Below are 22,495 nucleotides of genomic sequence, written 5' to 3' on the forward strand. Positions count from 1 at the left end.
CCTGCTGCGGTGGGGCAACCCTCGCCAAGATCCGGCATTGGTCGGCCTTGCCCGGTCCTTGCCAGTGGCCGGCCATCGCTTGAGACTCTTATTTGGAAATAAGGCCAAGTTCGAGTCCTCATTTGAGAAAATAATAGCACTTCAGGTCCTTATTAGAAATTTCTCATTCTATTTTGTTTCAAGCCCTAGCATCAAGCGTTTCAATTCGGTTCGGTTAACATTTGTAACCGTTAATATATTTGTATGTTAAACCATTACCCAAAAATTAGCCTAAAAAATCACTTTGGGTCCGATTGGGCATTGTCAAAAGCCGGAATTTACCTGTGAAATATCATTTTGTAACATATGTTTAGAGTATGTAATGTTACTTTCGTCGTAAGTTATGTGGGTCCTTTGGTTGATAATATTCCACCAAATATAGTACTCTAACCAAAGTGAATTGCAAATTCCCTTCTCCTATTGTTAACTAAACTAACTAATTTCCCTTCTTTAGAGGACGTAATATTGCTTTCTTCGTCCTAAGTACGGGGTACCTATGGATTGTAATATTCCACAAAAGAACGGTAAACTATCGACGTTACCTGTAATTTTTCTTCACCTTTCGTAATCGAACCGCCTTGTTGACCGTTACAATCCTTTTACGTTCGGTCCCAATTGATGCTAGTAAGATCTAGGGGTAAGCAAAAAAATCATGGTCCATCCAATTCGGATCGGACCGTACCTAACCGGCTTATTATAGATGGTAATCGGTGGATACTGTCCGATGCATCCAGTTCTAGGTTTCAATTTTCTAGAATCGGTGGGTATCGGTTCGGTTCCCGATTTCCTAGTGGGAACCATCCAACCGGCCCAACCAGATCATTTTTTTTATATAATACAAATGTATATTCTTTTAATATGAGTGCATTACTTTGGATATGCCTTACTTCATGAAATATGGAATATGAAATTATTGTAATGACACAGCGAGATAGTGGCATGTTGGTTTAGGCTTAGCTAGATAGCTCCACTAAAGTGGATCTGTGCCTTTCGAAATAACTTTTGCAAATATTACGATGCTTGTTATTTTTCCTATTGAAAATTTTCTATTAGGCAATGCTACTAAATCATGGTCCCCATCGTTATCTTGCATATTAAAAATTTTCCTCCTTCAACCATTAGAGACTCGTTCCCTTTTCTTTCTTAATTGATGTTGGTGCTCACTAGGACCGTAATCGGGATCCAACCGGAAATCGAACCGAACCGGTGATTCGGTTCCCGAGGGGGTTCATGGAACGAGCGGGTGGTTCAGGGTTCGCATTTTGCCGAACTGGTCCGTAGGTGGGACTTCTCCGTTCTAGGGTGGGAACCAACCATCCAGGAATCGGTCATCCCTAGTAAGATCTTTTATTCCCATTGTTCGTAATTTTTTACGAGAAATAGTAAATTTCTTTTTTACCTTTACTGTTTGCAAATATTATGAGTCGATCATTTCTGTTGCTATTCGTAAATTTTGTTACGTAAATTGTCTCTGTGTCTGTATTCCTTGAACATCCCATAAAACTCAGGTAACAGTAAGAGTAGATGCTGCGGGTGCGGGAGCAATAGCCCATTCCAAAGCAAGATAACACGCAAAGTCTCCAGATTTCAAGCGCGACGGCCATCGCAGCCTGGCCAACAGTGGACTGGACCCCTGCAAATTGGCGGAGATTCAGACTCCAGAGTGCCACGGTCGCGAAGAAGACGAGGAGGGAGTGTCCCTTTCTCGTTCCAGTTTTCGCGATACAGTATCGCTTGATTAAATCGCTTCTCAAGCGTGTTCATATGGCGAAATTCTGGTGATGGGTGGCCGTAGATAGCCCAGCATGCCACTGCTGGTTAACGTGGTTGCAGATTCCAGAAGAACCCACAAGGGAATTGATTGGTTTTGCCATCGGAGATCCCATTGATCATGAGCTGCTTGATGAAATTACTGACCCAGAATCAGTTCGCTAGAATTCCACACCAGCGCTTATTGACCCGACTTTTCTGTACCACTGTTCCATTGGGAACGGATAACGAGATCGTCAAAATCGCCTAAGTCATAAATGACCACCCATTTCCTGATAGCACGCTTCAAACCGTCCTCCAGAAGCACATCCCGCCGCATACTCTTTCAGCTGGTTTCGTAGAGGATGTGCTTGGCCATTTATTTGGGGCTCATTCCAATGGTCTCAAAGCTCTAGAGTTCTTCAGGTACAATGTCGGCCATTTGCCGTGCGGTCCGACTTCGGTGGCGTTCGAAAGAACTCTCCACATTCTTGCTAGGATGCGGTACTTTGAGAAAGCTTGGGAATTGATGGACAAGATGCGGGTAACACACCCTTCGGTGCTCACGCTGAAGGCGATGAGCATCATGATGTTGAAGATTGCGAAATTCAAGTCGTATGAGGAAACTCTCCTGGCATTTGAAAGGATGGAGAATGATGTGTTTGTTGGAAGGAAGTTTGGTACGGATGAGTTCAATATACTTCTTCGGGCATTTTGCACGCATAGGCAGATGAAGGAAGCACGATCCGTGTTCAATAAGATGCATTCACGATTCTCTCCCGATACGAAGACCATGAATATACTGCTCTTGGGATTTAAAGATTCAGGCGATGTCACCTCAATGGAGTTGTTTTACCATGAGATGGTTAGAAGAGGTTTTAAACCTAACACAGTGACATATAACATCAGCCCCAAAACAAAGTTTTAGTAAACTTACAGTACTCAAGAATGTGCGTGCACATTACAGGCCTTATGCTAGCTTAAAACATGTACAGATACGAATGGTGAAAGATAACAACTATCATCACTAAGGAAAGATCTTCAGTTATGTAATTTACCTGCACGTTTGCGTTTGCATAAGCAATACAGAATGTATAGCGACGAGAGAAGAGACAAGTTCTAATAAAATTTATGCTATAGAGTATAGACCTGTTGTTTCATTGTTGTCCGTGTTAACCCCGTGCAAAGAGTTTCTCTCTGATCTTTTGCAGCTGATTTGCAGCTCCGCTGATGCTCATCCGCCTTCCAGGCACTTCATCGGAGCAAACAACTCCAATATTGTATACTGTAACCAAGCACTCTTGAAATATGCCGCCGCTTTCGGAGAGCCAATGCTGAGGACTGTCGGGGCTTGAATGATTCTCTCTTTCTTGGAGCAGAATGCGATCCGTGATTTCCAGCACTCGTTCGTGCAAAGCTTCCGCCACAAAGCTATGAAGAGTCAAATTGTCTCCGAAGGTGTCATTGGTGGGACTCAACCTTGTGAACATCTCTAATAAGAAGATGCCGTAATCGTAGACGTCGCCTTCTCTTGACACCTTGCATCCGATCGTATATTCTGCCACAATTGTAGATCATAGTGCAGGTGAACTTTTAGAGTGCGGATCATTAAAGCAGAGTGCAATGGGCGTAAGAGTTATCATGCGGCTACAAAACTCACAAAAAGACCCATCAACATCTTTTACCTAAATAAACTTTCTTGCTTTGAAAGAGAGATTACCTGGTGGAGCATAACCGATTGTTCCTCTTATGCCCACCGAGCTCGTCCGATTAGCCACGGTATCGGAGGATGATCCAAGAAGGAACTTTGCCAATCCAAAGTCACCAACATGGGCGACGATCTCAGCATCTATGAGGATATTGCTCGGCTTTAGATCACAATGTATGATGGGGATGTGGCACTGGTGATGAAGATAATCCAAGGCAGAGGCAACATCAATAGCAATGTTTATCCTTCGAAAGAAATTCAATGTCCGGGTAGGCTCATTCATGTGAGATGGTGTTGGGTTTGGGTGTAGCCACCTTTCGAGGCTTCCATTTTCCATGTACTCATAAACTAAGGCCTTAAAATCATTTTGCTGATAATCAATACGCGAGCAAACTGTCAATATCTTTAGAAGATTTCGATGTCTCACGTTCTTTAATGCCTCGCACTCTGCCAGGAAGCTCTTCAAAGCACCACGATGCACTAAATGAAGCACCTTCACCGCAACGGTTGTACTATTCTCCTTAAGTATCCCCTTGTAAACAGAACCAAAATTTCCAACACCTATCAAATTCATTGAAGAAAAATCATCGGTTGCTTTTAAGAGTGCTTGATAAGATATGTTTGGACGTGAATCGTCCATGGAAGTTGAAATCGGTTCTTTTACTTTCTTCTTCAACCAACGAAGGTATAGAAAAACCAGAACAAGAGCTATTCCAAGAATGACAAAAGTAGCACAAGCCGACGATACCAATACATGGATTTTTCTTCTCTTGGAGCTTTTGGAGATGCACTTGGGGAGGTGAAATGCTGGCAATCCCCCGCAAAGCTCATCGTTCCCAATAATAGAAGTCGCGGTAGCATTCTTAAAGATTCCTTCACGCGGTAGCATGCCTTTAAAGCTATTGTAAGACAAATTCAAAAGTTGCAAGGATCGAAATAATGTCAAAAATTCTGGAATCTGACCCGTCAAATTGTTGCGTGAAAGATCGAGTTTTTCAATACCTCCTAACGATTTGATCGATTGAGGAATGGACCCACGGAAAAAGTTTCCCCCCATCCTCTGCGAGGTCAATCCAGTACAATCCCCTAAACTATTTGGGATTTCACCTACCAACATGTTGTCGGAGATGTCTAACTCGGTTAGAGTCTTCAAGTTCCCTACTTCCATGGGCGGAACCCCACTTAGATGATTCCGAGACAAGTTCAAAATGATTGTTATTGAGGAGAGACCAATGAGCTGTGGGGGTATGGTACCGCTGAGATTATTATTAGAAAGATCAAGCCACTGCAGAGATTGACACTTTGACGGATGTGAAGGAATTTCCCCATGAAAGTTGTTCCAACCGAGACTTAGTTTGATCAACTTGGTTAGATTTCCTAAGGAAGTTGGGATCGTCCCTCCCAGGTTGTTATCGATTAACCGCAATTCCACTAGATTTTGCAGATTCCCGAAATTGGAGGGGACCTCGCCCGAAAACTTGTTGGCATACATATTTAACACCTTCGGGGTGACTAGACTTCCAATCTCTCCAGGAATTGCACCAAACATAAGGTTCTCATTCACGCCGAACGACTTGAGAGCGCTCGAGAAATTACCTATGCATTTGGGTAATGCCCCGCCAAGTCTGTTCTCACCAATTTCGAAGAACTCTAATCTGGTGGAGTTTGTCAATGAGCATACGAAGCTCAAGTCTTCAGAACTCCCACTTCCCAGCTGGTTATCAAAGATGGCAAAATACCAAAGCCAAGGCATATTTCCAAAAGAAGGCACTTTCCCCGAAAGCTTGTTCACTCCGGCTTGAATATCCTCTAGATTTGTCCAATTGGGCACCGAGGGAGGAATCGGTCCCTCAAGTTTGTTCATGGCAATGCCGAAAAATTGAAGATTTGGGAGCGTCAAGCCTAAGTCTGCGGGAAGACTTCCTTGTATCTGGTTGTTTAAAACGTCGAACAGGGTCAGAGTGGAGAGATTGAGCAATGAAGACGGAATCGTACCGGACAATCTGTTTCCCGAGACAGTGATGTGATTTAAACTTGTCGGGCGGCCTAGATCTTCGGGAATGCTCCCGCCCAAGTTATTTTCCGTGAGTTCAAGAACACGCAGCGAAGAGAAGTTCCCAAAGGAGGAAGGCACATTCCCGGAGAGTGCATTTTTATAAAAGGACAAAAATCGTAGCTTCGATAATGAACCGAGTTTTGTGGGAATTGCTCCGGTTAGTTGGCTAAATGCAATGCTGAGGACTTCGAGCTTTGAGCAAGCCGACATGTTTCCGGGAATTTCGCTGGCCTGTGAATTATTGTCTAGCTGTAGCAAACGCAGGCGGCGCAACCGCCCGACTTGCGGAGGGATTTCTCGAACGAGACTATTATTCTCGAGATGAATTTCACTCAAGAAGCTTAGGTTTCCGATGTGAGGAGAGAGGGGACCCGAGAGTCCTAGCGATTGCAAGTTCGGGACCGTGACCCTCGGGTGCCTCGGGCCGCATGTGACACCGTACCAATGGCAAAACCCGACGGTGTCATTCCATGAAGCAAGCGCCCCGTAAGGGTCTTTGATCGCGGCCTTAAACGCAAGCAGCGCGAGCTTGTCGGTTTCATTTGTCGCGGAGCGAGCTTGGACAAGGCACACCGCAAGAGCGAGAGAGAGAAGGAAACGGCAAGCCGGTGCCCGATCTTGCGCAAAACCGAAGTGCCCAAGTTCCATAGCTTGAGCAGAAGTTGGTAGAAATGAAAGGAGGGAGGGAGCTTAAGACTTTAAGAGGAAACTGTGAAGGGCCTTTCTGGTTTTTACTTTTCCAATGTTGCGGACGAGCCAAAACAACAGCTAACCGAGTTGGTTTTCTCGTGCATCCAAGTTACACTACTTTCTCGGCTGAACCGTCCCAAGCAAAACGAATCTTGACTCGGGTCGTGATTGGGAAGCGAGTGAAGGCGGCCTACCCAATAATTCACTCTCATCTCTTTGCATCCACATTGGAAGAGACTTTGGATAACGGTGATGCATGTACCTAATATTTTCTCTTAGAAAAAGTCTTGCTCGATCGCACACGGTACTAACCGTGTTATCAATTTTTTTTCACAATTTCTTTTTTTTTTTTTTTTTGTTATTTGCCAGCCACAAGTTTGTGGCTCGCATTTGACCGTCTGTTGACATCTAAATTTTGACTAATTTTTTTTAGTTATTTATGCGTAAAAATTAGAACTAATTTTAATTTTAAACAAAAAAATATCTCTCATATTTAATTTTTACATAGATTGCATTCGCATTTCGTTAGGCCGGCGGTAAGAGAATAAGCTTAAATTGGCAAATAGACCGATAGTGATCATCATCGGTCAAAAGAGGAAGCGGAGTTATGTTTCGGTGGACATAATCATGAAAGGGGAAGAGTATTTGAAGGATTTTGTTTGATACTTTCGGTGAGAAAGTGGGATTCGAACTAAAACCCCTTTGAGTGGAGAATGAGTGCGGGGGACAAGAGTGATTTTCGGACGAAGATTACCACTCAACCATTCTCTTGACACTCCAAAGAGCACGAGAAAATAAGCTAGTAGGCCATGGAAAAAGTGGGGGTGAGTTGGAGAGCATTTCGGGCTTGGTGGACAACAATCCGGAGAGCACGTTGCAGAGGAGGATGTTTTTTTTTTCTCTCATCTTCGTCCAAGTTACATAGTGGGCGGAGCTGGAGAGCACCGATCCAAACATGCTCAACATTTTAAAAGACTTTCTGGAGGAAGATAAGATAAAAGACAGAGAGAGAGGAATTTTGGGGCAAAGGAGCGAGGGAGGGAAGCTTGATGTAGATTTTTCATGGAGAAAAACAGGGAGGCTGGTCTTCCCGGAGGATGACTTATTTGCATCTCTATTGATCCTTCTTTTTCTAAGCTTTTGCTCATGAACTTTTCTTGTAGAGACGCTAAAAGAGCAAGACAATTCTGAAGGCCATTCGTAGAAGATTCACGCCAGAAAAAAGAAAGACAGAAGTCAACGTCCGTTGACCGGTCAACCTTTAACGTTGCGCCGACGTGGCGCCGCATCAGCAGGGGCTATTTTAAACCCTTTTTTTTTTTTTATAAAAATCGGATAATTAAATATCCAAAAAATGAAAAATTGTGAAAAATTCAGAAAAATTGAAAAAATCAAGGAAAATTTTGTAAAAAAATTCCAGAAAATCCCAAATATTAAAAAATGGCCACATTCAATTGGCTAACCCTATTTTTGGGATTTTGCGTCCCAATCCCTTATGAAAATGATGATTTTACCCCTTAAGGGAAAATCGTCCCTAAAAATTCCTGTAAATTTAGAAAAATGTCGAAAAATAAGAAATGACCGCAATCAACTAGTCAATCCTATTTTCGATGCTTTGGGCTCTCAATTCTTAAAAAAAAAAAAAAAAGAGGTTTAGACGAGCACCACGAACTCTTTGGATCTTCATTTTATCATCGATCAAGGTCGTCGAATACACCTTGAGCATTCAAGCTCGTTACCAATGTTATTCCAAGCGATTGGATCATAAGAATCAGAAAGGTTGAGTCTACTACTGGTGGTTTGTAAATTTACTTTCAGCAATTTATTTTTCATTCATACTCCAAGATCGGAAGATCGAGTTTCCTCCTGGTGATTTGTGTGAGTTCCGCATATGAATATGTGTGATATAAATTTCAAAAATAAAAAAGGGAAAAGTTCGTTGAAAACTTCCTAAAAAATTTCAGAAATTCTCAAAAATTGAGGAATGGCCACAATCAACTGACCAAACCTATTTTTGAGGTTTCTCCTTCCGATATGCCCGAAAAGACGATTATATCCTTTAGGGGTAAATCGTTTCCAAAAATTTTCGAGATTTGTGAAAATGCCAAAATTAGGATTTGGGTCAGGTTATGTGACTAATCCTTCTATTTGGGTTTTCGAGTCTCGCCTTTTCTTGAAATGACGATTTTACCCCTCAATGGGTAAATTGTCTTTGATATCCCAATGAGTTGTGGAAATTACTTAAAATTAGGGTTTGGGTCAGGTGGGTGGCCAATCCTTTTATCTGGGGCTTTCACATCTCATTCTCTTTAAGAAAATGACAATTTTACCCCTCAAGGGTAAATTGTCTCCAAAAAATGCTAGAAAATTATAAAAAAAATGTTGGAAATTAGGAAATTGGTTGATTTAGGTGGCCAATCCTATTTTCGACGCTTTTCACTCCGGATCTCGTCCGAAATGACAATTTTACCTTTTTTGGCCAATTGTCCCTAAAATTTTTCAAAATTACGATTTTGCCCCTCATGGGTAAATCATATCCAAAGCACTCATGTTTATCCTATGAATCGAGATTGGATGTCCTCTAATCCAATAGGGCTCTACTAGGAATGCCATGCTGATTTGATGCGATTTATCCGTATGATTTGATTCCTTGATTTGCGCACTTTCTTTATTGATTGTGTTTACTAGGGTAGTTATTCCCATCCGCATAAACTCCTAGATTTAGGATTCATACCCTATTCATCTGCATGAAATTTCGAGGTTAGAAAATTCAGTTAACTTAGGTACCAAAAGAGTGTTAACTCTGATAGTTGGCGTAACTAAGTCCCCGATCCCATTTCTCTGGTTCTTACAAAATCGAATATAAGCTCCCAACTACTCGATGGGATTTTCTAATCATACCCTCCAAGAAATGATTGGTGGCGACTCCTTGGCATGCACACGTAGCACATGTCACTAGACCGCACCGAAGGTAACCTCTGTTGCGATTTGGGTAATGAGCCTTGGGAGGGGCTCACGTTGGAAGGTCCACATGCAGCTAGGTCGGAAAGACGACCCATTAACCCTCACACTCAAGAGCTCTCGAGAGGGTCTCGACACCGTCCATGTGGATAGTCGGGCTAGCAAGCCTCTTTCTCGCAAGTAAACCCGATAGACTTGGTTGTTCCCATTCTTTCCATCCACGTTGGAAAAGACTTTTGACAGGCTATGTGTGCATCCAGAGTCGCTGGAAGACGTTAATGCATGTACCAATATTTTCTCGTAGGAAAAGTCTTGCCCGACCGCATACGGTCCTAAGAGTGCGCATGATACACTTCTAGAAATGGATTTCTGCTCCAAAAGTGCTTCTGAGGCGTAAATCAGTTTGGTAATTTAACTTATGAAGCATAAATCCATTTAATAAAAATTTTTACTTCTGAAAGAAATTTCTATTTTTGAAGTTGTTTTTCCCTTCAATTTGAGAAGTTAAAAAAATAGTTTTTTCAACTTAAGAAGTACTTTTCGTCTCACCCTCTTTTTAATACGTCCCACCTTCTTTTCGATCATACCCACATTTGCCAACTTCCGCAACCGTGGACCGTCGCCGATCGCCACCTATCCCCTACCTCCACCGGCCACCGCCTACTACCACCGCCAACCGCCGACCATCGCTTGCCCCCGCCCATTGCGGACCTCTATCGGTCGCCACCAGCCAATCTGTCCCCGTAGCCAACTACCGCTAACCTCCGTCGGCCAGAGTCACCGGATGACGTTGATGCATGCATGTATCTCTATATCTACGTGCTGACAGGACAATCCAATCCCAACTGTCATGTTCCATAATTTATCAACACTCATATGATTTTGTGGAAACTCCTCCGTCCTCTATTTTGCACATTTGATTTTCCCTTTTCTCCATATTTTTTTTTAGTTTTTGAATTTTCGAAATAACGCTGGTCCTATTTCATATTTCCTTAAAACTTTTCTCTGTCCGCCATGTGGAATGCCACATAGGATGCCACCGCAGCACTCCCCAATAGCTTCAAAGCCTTGCTGACGTTTTCGTTTAGATTTTAACAGTACAAAACAACGAAAAATAAATAATTCAAGGACCAGATTGACCGAAAGACGAATTTAGGGTTGTCGATGCACAAATTGAAGCCTTCGTATTAGCAAAATTGATATAAGTAGTAAGCCTCCAAAAGAGCAGTGCTAGAGAATTCGTACTTATGCCCATAGAAAAATCTAACACACAGAAGTTACATTATTGAGATGTGGGACCGATTATACCGAGGCATATTTAAACAACACCTGCTATGCGTATCGAGTGTCGACACATATCCTTTTAATTGCCGCATGCCGGAAGGTTGGACTTGAAATCTATATATCCTTATTCACCCCGTTAAAATATGTCTCAAGTTTGAGTCTTTGAACGTGGTCGACTTTTGATCATGTACTGGAGTCGCCGATGCAATAAAAGGAAAAGGTAAAGTCCAAACTTGGGCTTGTTGACCGAATAAGTCTCCCATCCACGTGAAAGCTCGGTTTCATGTATGCTTTCCCTTAATTTAGGCGTCCTTTATATTAGGTATGCTCTCCCTTAATTTAGATATCCTTTATATTAGGTATGCTCTCTCTCTTTTTCCGGATGGAACCATAAATTCTAACATTGGGCGTGTGTTACGACACCACAATACACACCCCCCCGAAAATTGATTCGGTATTCTTTTCTTGAGATATTTTCTAAACACTAAGACAGATTGGGAGCCCACCAATCTGCTATCGGCTCTCATACCATTTGTTGAGAGCGCGTAGCAAAAGCTTCATCAGGAAAGATCGCCAAGAGAGAGCCCAAATTCGGGCCTATTTATATCAAGTTGGATCCACTTTCACTTAAAAGCTTAAACCAATGAATTATCAGACAACTTCAATATATTAATTGCTCAACACCATACCATTTCTCCGATGTAAGACTTCTCTAACATAACTCACATGTGTATCTTAACACACCCACCATAGTAACATGATTGCCCTTATCCGATCGAACTTATATATCAAGCATTAGAGAGCAAGATCTGATATCCATTTATTTTGCTCTAGAATTAAGCGGTGGTAAGCCACTATTCCTAGTCAAGTCGCAGAATCCAAGCTGTCCTTTGAATTTGACCCCCAACAGCTAATTGATTGGAATTCGTCTTAAGGAGCATCATACAAGTAAAATGACAAAAAGAAGCAAGGTAATTTGATTTGGATTTATTTTAAAACACTATAACACCAAAACAGAGCGCTTAGTAAATTGACGGTGCTCAAGCATGTGTGCGCATTGCAGGCCTTATTCTTAATTCGAAATATGTACAGAATCGAATGGCGAATGATAATCAACTATCATCTTTAAACAAAGATCTTCAATTATATATATTTTACATGGACATTTGCCTTTGTGCGGTTATAGAGAGAGAGAGAGAGAGAGAGTAATTTGGTCAAAATATGTGCTTTAACTAAAATTGGTGTGGAAATAACGCCATCCTTGTGGTTATTTACTAAAATAAGATATATGATTTTAATTGTTTCATTAAAACATCTTATTGTTGTGAGTTTTGGACTGGCTCGCGTTTTTTCTAATCCCATTATGACTTTGATACTCTTTTTTGTATATGTTTTGACCATCTTATCATTTGTATGGCCATCACTTATGGCCATCACTTCTGGTACAACTTTATATACTTCATTTTTTATTTATTATTTTGTCAACTCTTTTATTTTCTTTTTTATTTTTCCCCTTACGGGTCTCACTTTCCTCCTTTTTCCATGCCTGCCACTTCTTTTTTTTTTTTTTTTTCCAAAAACCCCAATGTCTCCTGTTTATAATCTTTTATGGCAATGGAGCCGCTAACATGACATTTTGATAGTACTGTCGGTTATTTCTGACCACATGATCTCCCAATCAAGCTTTATGCAAAGCACATGGTGATGGTGTGTGAATCTATTGTTGAAATTGCATTGTCCCCGACAATACTATTAGGAAACCATTTTCCTATGACAATCCCGTCGTCCTCCCGTATCTCTGTCCTCTATTTTGATCAATGACATGTTCATCCTCATCCATCCTTTCCATAATACCCTTTTTATACAATTTTATTCTCGAAGTCTGAAATCACGTGAAAATTTTTTCCATTAACAAAGGCGGCTCGAATCCCTATGGTTGCGATCGGTGTTCATAAGGGGATCCCCACTGGAAACATTAATTTTAATCAAAACTATTAATTACAATTAGAAGAGTTCAGAAGAATAAATGTTTTCGCTCCTAGGACGAGCTAACACTAATAAACTTAGTGCTATGAGACGGGAGATGTAGTTGTTGACAACGAGAAGAGTGCGGGCTGCTTGACGGGTGGTTAACATCCGATGCATCCAATAGCTATCTCAAGAGGTCAGACTATAAGAAAAGGAACAAAAATAGTTGAGTCTCAATACCAAATGGATTTTCCTCGCATATGCTGGGTTTTCTTTCAAACGACACAATTCATATTGAATACAGTAAGCATAACTTTAAATATTTCGAAGACATGCCTTGTATAATTAAGTAGCATCTGGTGAACGAAGTTTTCAAGAGTGGCCAATCTGTCCATTGGAATAGCCATTTGGCCCATGTATTTTGCGACATTTCCCGAAGCAGTAGGACTCGGTGTGGTCAAAGAAAGTGTGTCCACGAGAGATTGCTGTAGCGTTTCCATTCCTTGAGATAGAGGATCTTTGGCTTGTTGCGAAAATTGGTGCAAATTACATATGCCCATCAACTGTTGATCCGTCAAAGGCTCAATGTGGTTCCCGAGAATTTGAAGGTTCAAAATCATGCGGACGCAAAGGGTTAATTCCCACACCACCCTTCTATCTTAGTCAACGAGGAGGAGCTTGTAAAGAAATTAATCACCTTGTGAAGTTAAGAGAACAGAGAGACGGGATGACGACGGGATTGGCATCATAGATAATAAACCGGGGACGTCTTGGAACAAGAAGGAGTGGGAGGTGTGGAAAGGAAGAAGAAGGAGGAGGAGGAAAATGGGACCTGTAAGAGAAAAAAAAGAAAAGAAAAAGGAAACAAAAGAGTTGGCAAAATAATAAATAAAAAATGAAGCATACAAATTTATACCAAAAGTGATGGGCCACACAATGTAGTGTCAAAGCTATATGATGAGTGGAAAAAGCGCGAGTCTTTGGAAATTTAGTCATTTTTAGTAAATTCCAGTTTAATATTTGTGTTGATATTTATTCGGGTTTGTCAATTTTAGCAAGCTCCAACTCATTAATAAGAATCTATACATTAACTATTAATCATATTCAGTCACACGATATCATATACTAACCAAGATGACTGAAAAGTAGTATTACATGCTAAGTTCTAAACTTGATACCTGCTAGACTTTATGGCAACTTGTCTCAGTATTTATTGATGAGTGCCTCGAGTACAAATGGCAATCAGAAGATTCAGGGCACAATACTTATTGATACGTTGGAAAAAGTTGGGAGAAGTGAAATTGGAGCATGCGCTCGAATGACTGGAATTCAGAGATAACCAAACAGAAAATTCTACGGCTGTTCATGGTGATTGTAATTCATAGACAATTTGATGAGAAATGAATACCGATAAAGAATTGTAAATGCCCATCTCGCCATGCATATTTATGCACCTCAAGGACTATGTGTATAACATCATATACGATACGAAAACTTCTCATGTCCAGCAGCTTAGATGAGTAATACCATGTACAATCTTCCTAAGCGAGCTCAACGTCAATTGACCCGGCAAATGCACACATGAACAGTGCAACATAACACCCAGGGCCAACATTTGACATATTAAAAGCACGCGTAAACAACAAGCACCACAACATGCTTATATGTCTGACTTTGTTCGCATTTTAATCAACTGTGTACAGGGAATGCAATAAGACAGCCAATGCAACTTCAAATGGACATCAGAATGTTTGTGAACAGAATGCAATAGGAATTAACTATCCATGATTCAGGCATTCATTCTGTCGAACGTGTAGAATGTCCATGAGTTAAAAAACTTATATGCCAAATTCAAGTGCGATTCACTTCAATCATTACTATCATCTAGGAAGGACGGACACTCTCCGAGAGCCTTCGTCTCGGTGTCGGACACGTATTGGTGCCCGTCACGGGTCCGACACGTGATCAACACTCTCGATACATCAGTGACACGCAAGCCCGGAATCCCGGCATGCTATTCCAACACGCATGGGTGAATTTTAGAAAATTTCAACATTTTAGGGGTCAAAATGTAATCTATCAAAACCTAATATTCTAAATTCCTCCACCCTAATCAGCTCGGCCCTAATTACCCAAACCCTAATTAATATTTTTAGTGTATATACATTCTCGACTCTTTTATATTAGCTATTTATTTGTGGATATGAATCATTAAATTAAATTGATAGAAATAATCATAAAAAATAATAATTTACTCTATATATATAAGATTATATATTTAATATTTAATGTGTCCTCATGTGTCGGAATTCTCTATTTTTTTCTTATAGAAATGATGTGTCGGCGTTAACTGTCGTGTGTCGGTGTCGATGCTACTTAGACTGTCACCAACAAATGAGGTCCCATAATATAGAACTCGATGAAGAAGCCTCTGTAAATTCTGAAAATTCAGGAAAAGACGCACAACTCAACGCAATTAATTGACCCCAAAGTCGAAACCATAGAATTAACGCTCTTAGCAAAACAAAAGTAGATCCAAGGAAGGAGACGATGCGCGCGCTGCGCTCAGAAAGAGAGAAATGGAGGGAATCGAAAGATTATGCTCTTCGAAAAATTCGGCAACCAGCATGATCACAGTGCTCCTTCAATGGTAGTTCTCGTGCTCATAGGCGACGTTAGCCAGAGAAAAGAACAGCAGCTACACACATACACAATTAACCAAGGAAGTAGTGAAGCACACACAATCCAGCCGCCTCCAAACCATCTGCAACGTCAGTGAGCGATCGCACGATCGAGTAGTTGGACCTTGATGACGAAGACGGAGAGGTGATCCAAGTGAAGATGAGGATGGAGTCAGTAGCCGAGCTGAAGGGCTCTCCTCCGGAGTTGAAGAATCGCCGTCTAGGGTTTACTGGATTTGTGGAAGAGTCGACGGTGTCGGAGTCGATGAACGAGGAAGGCGGAGTAGGAATTTCGCCAGAGAGAGCGTATTATGGTTTTGAAGTGTATTTTAATGTATTTTGTCGGGGAAATTTTCAAATAAGGGCTTCAAATGTCATTTATGTTTTGAAGAATGGCTTAACCAAAGGTATTTTTGTCATTTGCTCTTTTTTATTATTTTTTTTGCATTTCTTTATTTTTTTCGTTGTTGCGGCCAACAAGGCAGTCCCTTGCGGCCATCATGGGTGGCCTCGCACGGGTGGCGCTATGCCATCCTCATGGTGACCTCGCTTCAACTACTGTTGAGAACGGCCTCTCATGATCAGCCACGGGCAAGGATGGGTCATCGCCGGCTACGAAGATGTGTCTTGTGAAGTGAAGAGGTGTCAAAATCATGGTCGATCATGGCCGCGAAGAAGAAGAAGAAGCGAGGGCTTGCCTCGCCTAGTCCTTGCCGGTAATCGGCCATCGCTTGAGACCCTTACTTGAAAATAATGCAAACTTCAGATCTTTATTTGAGAAAAATGAGGACACTTCAAGCTCTTATTTACAATTTTCTCGTTTCGTTTTGTTTGAAGCCCTAACATCAAAGTGTTTCGGTTCGGTTCGAGCAGCATTTGTAACCGTTAAGATATAGGTATGTTAAACTATTGCTCGAACATGAAAAGTACCCCGCCCAAAAATAGCCAAAAAAATCGCTTTGGGCTCCAATCGGGCATTGTCAACGGCCAGAAATTACCCGTGAAATATCATTTTGTAACATATGTTTAGAGCATACAATGTTATTTTCGTCGTTATGCGGATTCTGCGATTGATAATATTCCACCGAATATAAGTAACTCTACACAAAGTGAATTGCAAATTCTCTTCTCCTGTTGTTAACTAAACTAACTAATTCCCTTTCTTTAGAGGACGTAATTTTGCTTTCTTCGTCGTAAGTACGAGGTACCTATGGTGTGTAATATCCCACAAAAAGAATGGTAAACTATCGACATTACCTGTAATTTTTCTTCCCCCTTTCGTAACTAAACCATCTTGTTGACCGTTACTTTCCTTTTGCGTTTGATCCTAATTGATAGCAGTAAGATCTTTTATTCCCGTTGTTCGTAATTTTTTACGAGAAATAGTAAATTTCTCTTTTTACCTTTACCGTTTGTAATATTATGAGTCGATCATTTCTGTTACCATTCGTAAATTTTCTTATGTGAATTATCTTTGCGTCTGTATTCCTTGAACATCCCCGGAAAACTCAGGAAACGGAAAGAGTGGATGCTGCGGGAGCAACAGCGCATACCAAAGCAGACAAACACGCAAGTTTCCAGCTTTCGAGCGCGACGGCCTTCGCTGCCTGGCCGACGGTGGGCTGGACCCCTGCAAATTGGCCGAGATTCAGGCTCCAGAGTGCCCACGGTCGCGAAGAAGACGAGGAGGGAGTGTCCCTTTCTCGTTCCAGTTTTCGCAATGCAGTATCGCTTGATTAAATCGCCTCACAAAGTGTGTTCAAATGGCGAAATTCTGGTGATGGGTGGCCGTAGATAGCCGAGCATGCGACTACTGGTTAACGTGGTTGCAGGTTCCAGAAGAACCCACAAGGGAATTGATTGGTTTTGTCATCGGAGATCCCATTGATCATGAGCTGCTCGATGAAATTACTGACTCAGAATCAGTTCGCTAGAATTTCACACCAGCGCTTCTTGTCCCGACTTTTCTGTACCACTGTTCCATTGGGAAGGGATAACGAGATCGTCAAAATCGCCAAAGTCATAAACGACCACCCATTTCCTGATAGCACGCTTCAAACCGTCCTCCAGAAGCACATCCCGCCGCGTACTCTTTCAGCTGGTTTCGTAGAGGATGTGCTTGGCCATTTATTTGGGGCTCATTCCAATGGTCTCAAAGCTCTAGAGTTCTTCAGATACACTGTCCGCCATTTGTCATGCGGTCCGACTTCGGTGGCGTTTGAAAGAACTCTCCACATACTTGCAAGGATGCGGTACATTGAGAAAGCTTGGGAATTGATGGACGAGATGCTGGTAATGCACCCTTCGGTGCTCACGCTGAAGGCGATGAGCATCATGATGTTGAAGATTGCGAAATTCAAGTCGTATGAGGATACTCTCCTGGCATTTGAAAGGATGGAGAATGATGTGTTTGTTGGAGGAGGTTTGGTACGGATGAGTTCAATATACTTCTTCGGGCATTTTGCACGCATAGGCAGATGAAGGAAGCACGATCTGTGTTCAATAAAATGCATTCACGATTCTCTCCCGATACGAAGACCATGAATATACTGCTCTTGGGATTTAAAGATTCGGGCGATGTCACCTCAATGGAGTTGTTTTACCATGAGATGGTTAGAAGAGGTTTTAAACCTAACAAAGTGACATATAACATCAGGATTGATGCTTACTGTAAGAATGGTAAGAGAGGTTGTGTGGGTGATGGTCTAAGGCTTCTTGAAGAAATGGAAGGGGCCGGTTGCTTACCTACTGTCGAGGCATTTACTACTTTGATTCATGGTGCGGGGGTTGCTCGCAATCTAAGAAAGGCAAAGGAATTGTTTGATGGGATTCTTACAAAAAATATGCAACCAGATACAGCAGCCTATAATGCGATGATCAGTGTTCTGATAAGAGCAAAATATGTAAAAGCTGCCATTGCCTTGATGGATGAGATGGAGGCGAAGCAAATTAGGCATGACAACATGACCTATCATACATTGTTCTTTGGATTGATGAGATCAAGAGAAATAGACGGAGTATATGAGTTATATCATAAAATGGTGGAGAGAAACTTTGTGCCTAAAACTCGGACGGTGGTCATGCTGATGAAGTACTTTTGTGTTAATCGTCAAGTTGATATGGGATTGCATTTATGGGAATACCTGGTGGGCAAAGGGCATTGTCCTCATGGTCATGCACTGGATCTTTTGGTGATTGGATTGTGTTCTCGTGGAAGAGACCTAGAAGCTTTTGAGTGCTCCAAACAGATGCTGGAGAGAGGAAGGCTAATGACTGAAGCAACATTTCGGATGTTAGGAGGGCTACTGCTGCAGGCTGGTGAGGCCGACAAGTTGAGGAAGCTCAATCAACTGGTAAAGACGTTAAAAGCTGTTCTTCCTCTGTCAAAAGGGCATGCTGATGGTATAGCAAATTCCTTAGAATTTAATGCAGGAAGGACGTTTTCAAGTTGACTTTGTTTGAGTACAACCTCTGTTTACTGGATATTTGGATGGTTTGTCATTATTGGTTCTCCTCAAAGTCTATAGGGCTGATACACAAGCGATGAGAAACTCTGATCGTTTGTGTTCACCGTGCGGTCTTGACTCAAGTTATTGCTGAGACTTGGGCCATGTCTATGCAACCCAGCTTGTATAGGGTGGTTGAAACAAATCCCGGAAGGAGGAAGGAATATGAGAGGCGCAGCGTTTTCCTCGTGTGGTTGCTTTTGCCTTTTGTAGGTTGGTCAAAACAGAAACATTGAAATTGAGGACTTGTCAAGATGGCAAAGTTTTAGTCTCATTCGACTTGCAAAAGGGTAATGCTGCAGCTCAAATTTCTGTGAGGATATACACATAAGCGCTATGCCTAAAGTGGAATGAGATTAGTTGATTGGCTTGTACAAAGATGGCTCTTAAACCCTGCACTTGATTTTTTCGCTGCAGAGTAGCTGCTCAGGTTGATCAAAGTAATAAAAATACTGTGAGTATCCACATATGGATGGGTAGGGCATTCTTATTCTTTCCTGAAGAAATGTCGAAAGAAGTGACGAACTGTTCTGTCTTCATTGAAAGGTTTGTATGCTAGTGCTATCACGTCGATAATTGGTCAACAACGAGTTGTTTGTCTTATGGTGACAGATTAAGGATGTTCACAAACTGTCTTTATTTATTGCGACTTCACTATTGTAGTCAGAAAAACTCCAGCTTCTTCTTGCACACTCCAAAGGAGGAGCTCTTCCTCTGAGAAAGAACCTTGCCACCCTGCACATATGACTTGGTCAAAACAGATTCGGCTGTGACAAAGGATATGACGAAACTAGAACTGTAAGCTAAGTGCCGGAGTATCATATTTTAAACCCTGAAGCTCAGTTCTGCTTTTTGTAGGAGTTGTACTAATTGATTGTCATATACGAAAGATGTTGAACAAACTCCAGTTCTGTTAACTTCTATATGGGTTGATTGGACCCTATTACCAGTCAAAAATGAATGTTACCATGTGCAGGAGACCACAGGCGCTTTAAAGAAAATGTTGGTAGAGTGTCTCAGAACACTTGTTTGAACTTATTAAATATTTTTTTTATTGCAACTTTGATGTTCGGTACAATTAGTTCCTTAAAATGTGCACTTTTTCGGTATCCAATGTGATTTGATGAGCATCTTTTCTGTTTTTGAAGCTTTTAACTGGTGCTGTTACTTGTTAACAAGGCCCTCTGGGAATGTATCTTGGGCGGTGTTCTCAGTGACCAAAAGACAAGATTTTAGTCAACCCATGAAAGGTTCTACTAGCTTGCCAGACCTCTTATTGCTCCAGCAGTATCTGTTGAACTGTTGAATTTCAGGTGTGATAATTTGCTCTTTGGCAGATGTCTCCTTATTATGATTATGACCAAAATACTAAAGTTGATAACTACTGCTAGAGTAATAACAATGCATCTTTTAGAGCAGCCTCTTCCGCCTTCACTCCTACTTACACCTCTGTCCTCTCTCATTTTCACTAATAAAAAAAAAAATGCTTAGATTAGTCACAACTTCAAAAATCGATGCCCGATTTCTGTTGCCAGAAAATAATCACTCCTCCTATCCAAAAGGCAAAAAGAGGAGAAAAAAATCGCTTATTTCTTGGACGGAAGGCTACAGTGTTGCCTACTGATAGGAACGGAAGATTATCTTCTTCCATTGCTAGTTCAAATCTGGTTTTTGTATCTGACTGCTTCTGTTTCTTGCATACCCTGGAACAGCCTGGGGTCTGCAATCTCTTCCCTTAACTAGATAATGCTTTCTCAACAAAGTTATGGAGGTCGAAACCTTCGAATCAGTGGGCCTCTTCCAGGTGAAAACAAGATGATGCCGTAACTGTCGATATATCATATATCCACGTCCAGTCACTTGACTTCCCACTCCATACTCTGGAAACAAGTGAAAGAAGGAAAGGAGAAAACAGGGCCTATGCAAATATAGAAGCATACTGTTCTATGAATTATGCAAATGCTCTGCGCTGCACTCAAATGTAATTGATGAACTACCTTGCTTTATGCGGGTGTATGTGTTTATCTCGACATATCTTACTAATCATCTCATCTTCTCCTTAAGTAGATGCATGTCTGTCATCCATGTCCCTAGAACAATTCCTAGAGATCATTCTTTCACCCTTGTCAATCCACCACATTTTGATTGCATTATAGCCCCCGGGAAAGATCAGATTCAGTTGTGCAGCGCCACTTCACAACCCGAGATTTCAATTACTGGCCAATATGATGCCGAAGACACAGCTTTATTTGAAGGACCCTGAAGAATGGTACCCTGAATGTACTTGTCAAGATTTAACATATCAATTCTAGGAATTGTTTGAGGAAGCATAGTGAATCGGCAAGCAAAAGCTGCAGTTGAGGTAGGATTCTCATTCTTTTGACCTGTTTACTTCCGATTTTACTACAAGAGGGAAGCAAAAAGACTGGGAGGACAAAGCACATAGAATTCACCTGGAGCTACATATTAAAGCCTCTTATCCTGATAGAACTCGACTCATTTGCAAAGACTTGGTTGTTTGGTGCCGGAACTAATCTCGCCAATTCATCACCAACATGTGCGATAATTTCATCATCGAGGATTATTATCGAGGATCATTACTGAGCTTGAGATCACAGTGAACTGTAGGCTTCTTGCTATGGTGATGGAGATAATGTATAGCATAAGCAGCGTTGATACCGATGCTTAGCCTTTAAAAGGCTCGAGTTGCTTGGCTCGTCACGTCCCTCGTTCTCTCCAGGAGTTAGATGTAGCCAATCCTCCAGGTTTCCAATGACCATAAATTCATAGACTAGGGCCTTAAAATCGTCCACATCATTTGTCAATTTCTGAACAAGATGTCATGACCTTCACAAGATTACAATGTTTGATGTTTCTCTATGCCTTGCACTCAAGCCATGAAAAGGCTTCGTCAAGACACCAATGAAAGAGATTTCTTGGAAGAGGTCGAAGCCGGATCATGTCTATTATTCGTAACCCGCCAGATTGAAAGAATCAGTGACACTGTTAATCCTAACACTGATGAAGCAATGGGTTCAACCGTTTTTGAAGTCTGGTTCTATTTTCTCCTCTTCGGAACCACTAGGATGCATTGAGGAAGACGAAACTTGGGCTCTCCATGGCATAACTTCCCATTTCGAACTATGGCTGGCGGTGATGCTTAGCCGTGCGAGAGGTACTTCGTCTCTTGCAAACTGGAATTGAACTGAGAGAACGAACTGATCTGTGTATAGTGTTCGAGTCGTAGGAATGATGATTACAATGAAAGGATTGACGAATGCATCTAGCAGGGCCTTAGGACTAGTTCAAACAGTGACCTTAAAGACGACGGAAGAGCCAGAGAGGGGACCCTGGACGACTCTGCCTTCGTAAAGCCTGAAAGAAGACTGCCACGCGAGTGAGAAAGAGGGTCAACAGTGATTAAGAGGAGGAGAAGACTCGGGAGGGATGCAGTGGCACCTGATTTTGACGCTTCCTTCACCGACGTCCTGGGTCTTGAACTGCCCGGAAGTTGAACTCGATTGGAGGCCCGAATAGCTGCGACCCGAGGAGCGAACAGAGTAAAGACAAGAGAAGAGGGAAGTGAAAAGACTGATAGTGGAGGAGGATGGAATTACCTGGTGATGTTGATGAAGCCATAGCTGCCCAGAAGGCGTCCGACCTGGAAGGAATCGGGGTCGGTGACGAGGTTGAGAGTGGCTTTGCAACTAAGAGCGCGAGGCTTTTGAGTTTGAAGAGGGAGCGAGATGGGGAGGAGTGAAAGTGGAAGCATTGTCCTCTGGATGAGGTTGATGCTAACGCAGAAGCAGAAGCAGAAGCCGAAGCCGAAGCAGAGGGAGGTGAGGCTGGAGTG

The 22,495-nt window shown here is 41.9% G+C and overlaps 2 protein-coding genes across 3 annotated transcripts; one reads left to right on the plus strand and one right to left on the minus strand.

Annotated features, from left to right (window-relative positions):
- Positions 1-1,930: 1,930 nt before the first annotated feature.
- Positions 1,931-18,588, plus strand: LOC125316446 (pentatricopeptide repeat-containing protein At3g61360-like). Its single transcript, XM_048284773.1, is given in 2 exon segments — positions 1,931-2,692; positions 17,788-18,588. Coding segments are annotated over 2 exon segments (1,563 nt in total).
- Positions 18,589-21,883: 3,295 nt separating this feature from the next.
- LOC115733573 lies at positions 21,884-22,439 on the minus strand. 2 transcript variants are annotated; one of them, XM_030664222.2, is made up of 3 exons: positions 22,260-22,439; positions 22,102-22,179; positions 21,884-22,017 (listed from the first exon to the last, which is right to left on the minus strand). In XM_030664222.2, the coding sequence occupies exons 1-3, from the start codon at positions 22,412-22,414 to the stop codon at positions 21,948-21,950; spliced, it is 303 nt and encodes a 100-aa protein (XP_030520082.1). In that variant the 5' UTR covers positions 22,415-22,439; the 3' UTR covers positions 21,884-21,947. The 2 variants fall into 2 exon arrangements, with proteins under 2 accessions (XP_030520082.1, XP_030520081.1); XM_030664221.2 differs by having other exon boundaries at positions 21,892-22,028.
- Between the last annotated feature and the right edge of the window lie 56 nt (positions 22,440-22,495).

This window comes from Rhodamnia argentea, chromosome 9, assembly GCF_020921035.1.
Source record: "Rhodamnia argentea isolate NSW1041297 chromosome 9, ASM2092103v1, whole genome shotgun sequence".
Lineage (NCBI taxonomy): Eukaryota > Viridiplantae > Streptophyta > Magnoliopsida > Myrtales > Myrtaceae > Rhodamnia > Rhodamnia argentea.

Coding starts and splice junctions, on each gene's coding strand:
- LOC115733573 (XM_030664221.2), bottom strand. CDS start 22,414: ATGCTTCCACTTTCACTCCTCCCCATCTCGCTCCCTCTTCAAACTCAA. Junction 22,180..22,259: donor GGCTTCATCAACATCACCAG/GTAATTCCATCC, acceptor CTCGGGTCGCAG/CTATTCGGGCCTCCAATCGA. Junction 22,029..22,101: donor GAAGGAAGCGTCAAAATCAG/GTGCCACTGCAT, acceptor CTCGCGTGGCAG/TCTTCTTTCAGGCTTTACGA.